Source organism: Melanostigma gelatinosum (assembly GCF_949748355.1).
Source record: "Melanostigma gelatinosum genome assembly, chromosome: 16".
NCBI lineage: Eukaryota > Metazoa > Chordata > Actinopteri > Perciformes > Zoarcidae > Melanostigma > Melanostigma gelatinosum.
The window spans coordinates 18,039,995-18,044,306 of record NC_136649.1 but is presented as its reverse complement, the minus strand read 5'-3'; the positions used below and the strand labels follow the sequence as shown (position 1 = coordinate 18,044,306).

Genomic DNA, 4,312 nt, shown 5'->3' with positions numbered 1-4,312 from the left:
ATGCCCATTTTGATTAAATATTATTTAAGATGTCCAAATTGGCTGTTTCCTTCTTTATTAAGCTTTTCACATCTTTGGAAGATGTGAGATTTCTCTTTGGTCTGATTTTTGCACACAGTCTAAAAAGAGCAAATAGCACGTCAATAGGTTTTATAAAGTCATACAATTAGCAGATTTCAGGAAAACAGCAGATTTTCAAAATATAAATACAAAATGCAGGCACTACCCGTAGTTAACATTGCATAGAGTTGATTAAGTAAACTATAAAAGTATTAGTTGTTGCACATGCTTCCACAGTCTTTCTTTCAGCATCACAGGCCGAAGTGGAGACCGTGCAGACGATGTGGAGACAGTGAGGGCAGTGAATCGCAGCTCATCTCGGTTTCCCTCTCCAGCACTGGCTGGGTTGTCATCTGTGAACTGTCATCTGTCATGGCTGTTTCACCACCTCCTGTTGCATGTCAACACCGTATGTGTAAGAGAAGGGAGATGTTAGACTTCTGCTTTCTTTGCTCTCCGCCTACAATTTGTGTGGAGAATAGAGCTCATGTGCTCATCTGACCCCTCCGGCCCTCCTCCCAGCCTCGCTCTGCAACAACACACAGGCAGCTGTGACATTTACCCTCAGCCGGTGGCTTGACTGCTTGGTGACATCTGAAGCACAGGGTCAGGATGAGGGCCTCGGTACACTGGAATATGTAGTATAACAGAGGGAAGAGAAACATGGGTCCGATGACTTGAGGGGGAAAGGCCACTTTTAGGATGGTAACGCACAGCTGGATGTTTTGACAACCCGTTTCCATGGCGATTGTTCTGCTACATCTAAAGAGAGGAGTGATTTGTCATCATTTTTGATAATGCACCAAATATGGTATTTCTGCTCAGTTTAGATAAGAGTGCAGATAGTTGACCGTTCCAATAGTTAACCACAGAATGGTCAAACTGCTGTCCAGATGTTGTAGTGAGGACTCATCCTACCCCCCCCCCCCCCTTGTGCACTGCTCCTTTATAAGTTGTACACACCCTGCACCCTGTGTTCGTCCTCCCTCAGACTGCGTTGCACTCTGTATGATGATTGAACCGTCTCTGCGCAGAGAATAAATACTCCAAAGACAAACTTCTTTTCCCAATGTTCTTAATTTCAGTATCAGGACTCACTCAGTACTATTAAAACACTACTCGTCCCCAACCTGGGGGTCAGTCCTCTAGGAGGTCCCATGATTAAACTGATGGACCACACGAGACTAAAGCGAACATTAAACAAAATATTCCATTTTACAAAACGATAACCCTGGGGGTCAGTCCTCTATAGGATGAAATAGCCTACTTGATATGTTCACCTCTTCAGGTCGCCAAAACAAATCCTTAAATTTAACAAAATTGAGAAAGCAACTCAAAGAAAGGTACATCTAGCGTGTATACACTTACTGTGGACTGAGTCTGCATATGAAAGACATGATGTATCCCAGCATAAAGCCAATCAGTGGCATCAGTGCAGCCACGACCAGAACATCGGGTGTGAGGACCATCCATATAATGTCTTTGACGACCAAAGCAGCCAGGCTGAACACTATGATGCCGGAGATTATCAGGATGCTGAGGCCAACCTGTCGAGGAAGTGAAAACATATGTTACAAGCGTTCATTTTTCTCCTCTAATGGTCCTTGAATCTCAGCATTAAAGCATGAAACTTCTCTCTTTTTCCCTACTTCAAAATTTGGCAAATAGCATGTGGAGGTGTCACAAGTCAAAATGCCTGCTGTCTACAACAGATTACATTTGTGTGAGGCACATTTCAGGAGTCTCACTTTTTTGATGACTGGCGAGTAGTTTGGTTTGTAGTGATTAATGCCGATGCCAATGGCACAAGGCACCAAGGTGAACGTGAGAGCGGAGATGATGCCGACGTATGGCACAGCATTCTTTAGACCGGTGAAGCCTTGGGAGTAGATATAGAGCAGCAAAGGCATCAACATCAGTGCCGCGATACTGGAGCAAGTGGTCATCACGATGCTGGGAGGGTGTCAGAGAGAGGAGAGACATTAGTAGACCGACCTGCCGGAAATGTACACGTCTCAAATGGAACATTTCTGTCAGGAATCAATACATCAACAGGGGGGGGGGGGTTTACCTGAGGTTCATGTCACCCTTCATGGCCAGGGAGAAAATGTTTGATAAGCATCCCCCTGGGCAGCAGCCACAGATGAGCACAGTCACAGCCTTGATGGGATCCATCTGTAGCATTTTGGCTAGAGAGAAAGCAGTCAGGGGCATGATGCCGAACTGGGCCACCAGTGCAATGGCTACTCCTTTAGGCTTGAGGAGATGGGTCTTGATTTTGGAAATCTCCATCGTACAGCCAAGGGAAATCATGGTGATGAAGAGGATGATGATGGTGAAGATATTAAGGGCTTTGTTTAGGGATGGGGGGATGCTCAGGACACCCATGCTGCCATTACCAGAGACATTTCCCTGTGTGGAGATGTTAGCTGTTCCCATGTAGACACCTGTCACGTTCATTGTGGTGCTCTTCCCAACGCTGTGTGTTTGCTGCGCTGCGGCTTTCACCTGTCCCACAAAGCAAATATGATACAAATACATTAACAGCAAAGCAATTACAGTTTGAGATTATCGTCATTAGACTTTTACACACATATATAAATGCACATTACATTTTATTTCACTGTTTGGTTAGGAGGTTTGAGTACTTTATTTTATTTTTAGGTTTTTTTATGCAATGCGTCTCATATCGTTTTCATATAACTCACCCACAAACCTGCTGATTCACATTTTGCAGCTTGCAAATGTCCGAATGAGGAGCTTTTTGATAATTCTCTACAATCCTCATCAGTGTTTCCTATAAAAAGTCTAATAAAATATAGAAGTAAAACATATATAATACAATATAGAAGTAGAAAACAGCAGTTGCTGCAGGCAATTATTGTTTCAGATGTTTGCCTTTTGTGTGTTCCATAAGTAAATGATTGAGGAAATGGAGCGTCACTGTTATTCCTGTAGGCATTGATACATAGCTCTAACTATTCCATATTTGTCTTAGCAAATATCCGCAGCCTGTTTGTGGTACTTAGCCGCAAGACAAATACAAATTATTTTTAATAAAAAGAAATTGCCTCAAGATTGACTCAAAATAAACAGTGCCCATGCTTATTTTAATAAATAAACATTTAATTTGTGTTGTTAACGTGTTGTTCTTGCATAACAATAACTTGTGTTGGATTTTAATAATCATTAATCTAGAGTTGCAACTCATTCTCCAACCCTGTCTTAGTTTCTCATGATATTACTGAATAACCTGCATTAAATAATTGAATTGGTTTCAGATCCAATACAAGCTTTACTCCACACTATTAGAGACCAGTCTGTTTTATTGCTCTACAGATAGAACCTTTTCAATTTCAGACAAACAAATCCGGTACATTGATCAACGTTGATTGATAAGTAGAACTATTCTAACAAGAATGCACAATAGCATTGATGTGAAACCTAGCCAGACACGATGCCAGCCGTTTTCAGACCTGTCACAGTCCGACCTCTCCCATTGATCGGCAAAAAAAGTGACAGAGGCAGCAGTTGACCCCTTCAGGTGACATCCCCATCGACTACCAACCTCAAAACCCAATTAAGCTGCTCCAAAAAAGCACCGTTACAACTGATTGCGTGTAGGTGGCGTAATTCGACATTATATAATCCTCCAGTACCACTAAAGAGTGTTGTGCAACCACTCGGCCATTGTCCTCTGTGCAGTCGTTTACAATTTAGCTGTCAACGCCACATTTTACCCACAAAGGATTTGAGAAAAACACCAATAATTTCTCCTATCTATCCTATTACTATATTTGTTCTAACATTATTTATATAATGTATTGTAATATCATAACTGCAACCTTTATGTCTAAACTAAAAAAGCCATATTGTTGCACTGCATGACATATTCCTTCATTACAAAACACATTGCAAATGTAGTTTAGTTGAGAACAACTCCACAATTGCATCATGTGGTTTCACGGGTTTGGAATTCAGAAGAGGTGAATGATTGCACTGGCCGTGCTCAATGTAATGAAGAATAGACACAATACTTTATCATTTTCTTCTTCTTTTTGACTTTGCGTCGAAATTTCTGCCGAAAATATGAGAATAAAATAGCGGCAGTCTGACCCTTTAAAAAGAAAAGATAAATTGAGAAATAAAAGCACTTTCTTACCTTAATTAAGTTCAGGCCAGTTTCTGCAACTTTGCTGTGCTCACTAACACTCTTGTTTCCATTTCTCCTCACATTCTTGCGCCTAACTCC

General features: G+C 41.5%; 1 protein-coding gene across 1 annotated transcript; it reads right to left on the bottom strand.

The window, feature by feature from the left end:
* Positions 1–311: 311 nt before the first annotated feature.
* LOC306790057 (hepatic sodium/bile acid cotransporter-like) lies at positions 312–4,260 on the bottom strand (the record flags this gene model as incomplete). Its single annotated transcript, XM_079286156.1, has 6 exons — positions 4,223–4,260; positions 2,132–2,568; positions 1,809–2,013; positions 1,429–1,607; positions 623–822; positions 312–451 (listed from the first exon to the last, which is right to left on the bottom strand). Exons 2-6 carry the CDS (start codon positions 2,518–2,520, stop codon positions 312–314), a joined length of 1,113 nt encoding a protein of 370 aa, XP_079142282.1. The 5' UTR covers positions 2,521–2,568; positions 4,223–4,260.
* Positions 4,261–4,312: the final 52 nt, after the last annotated feature.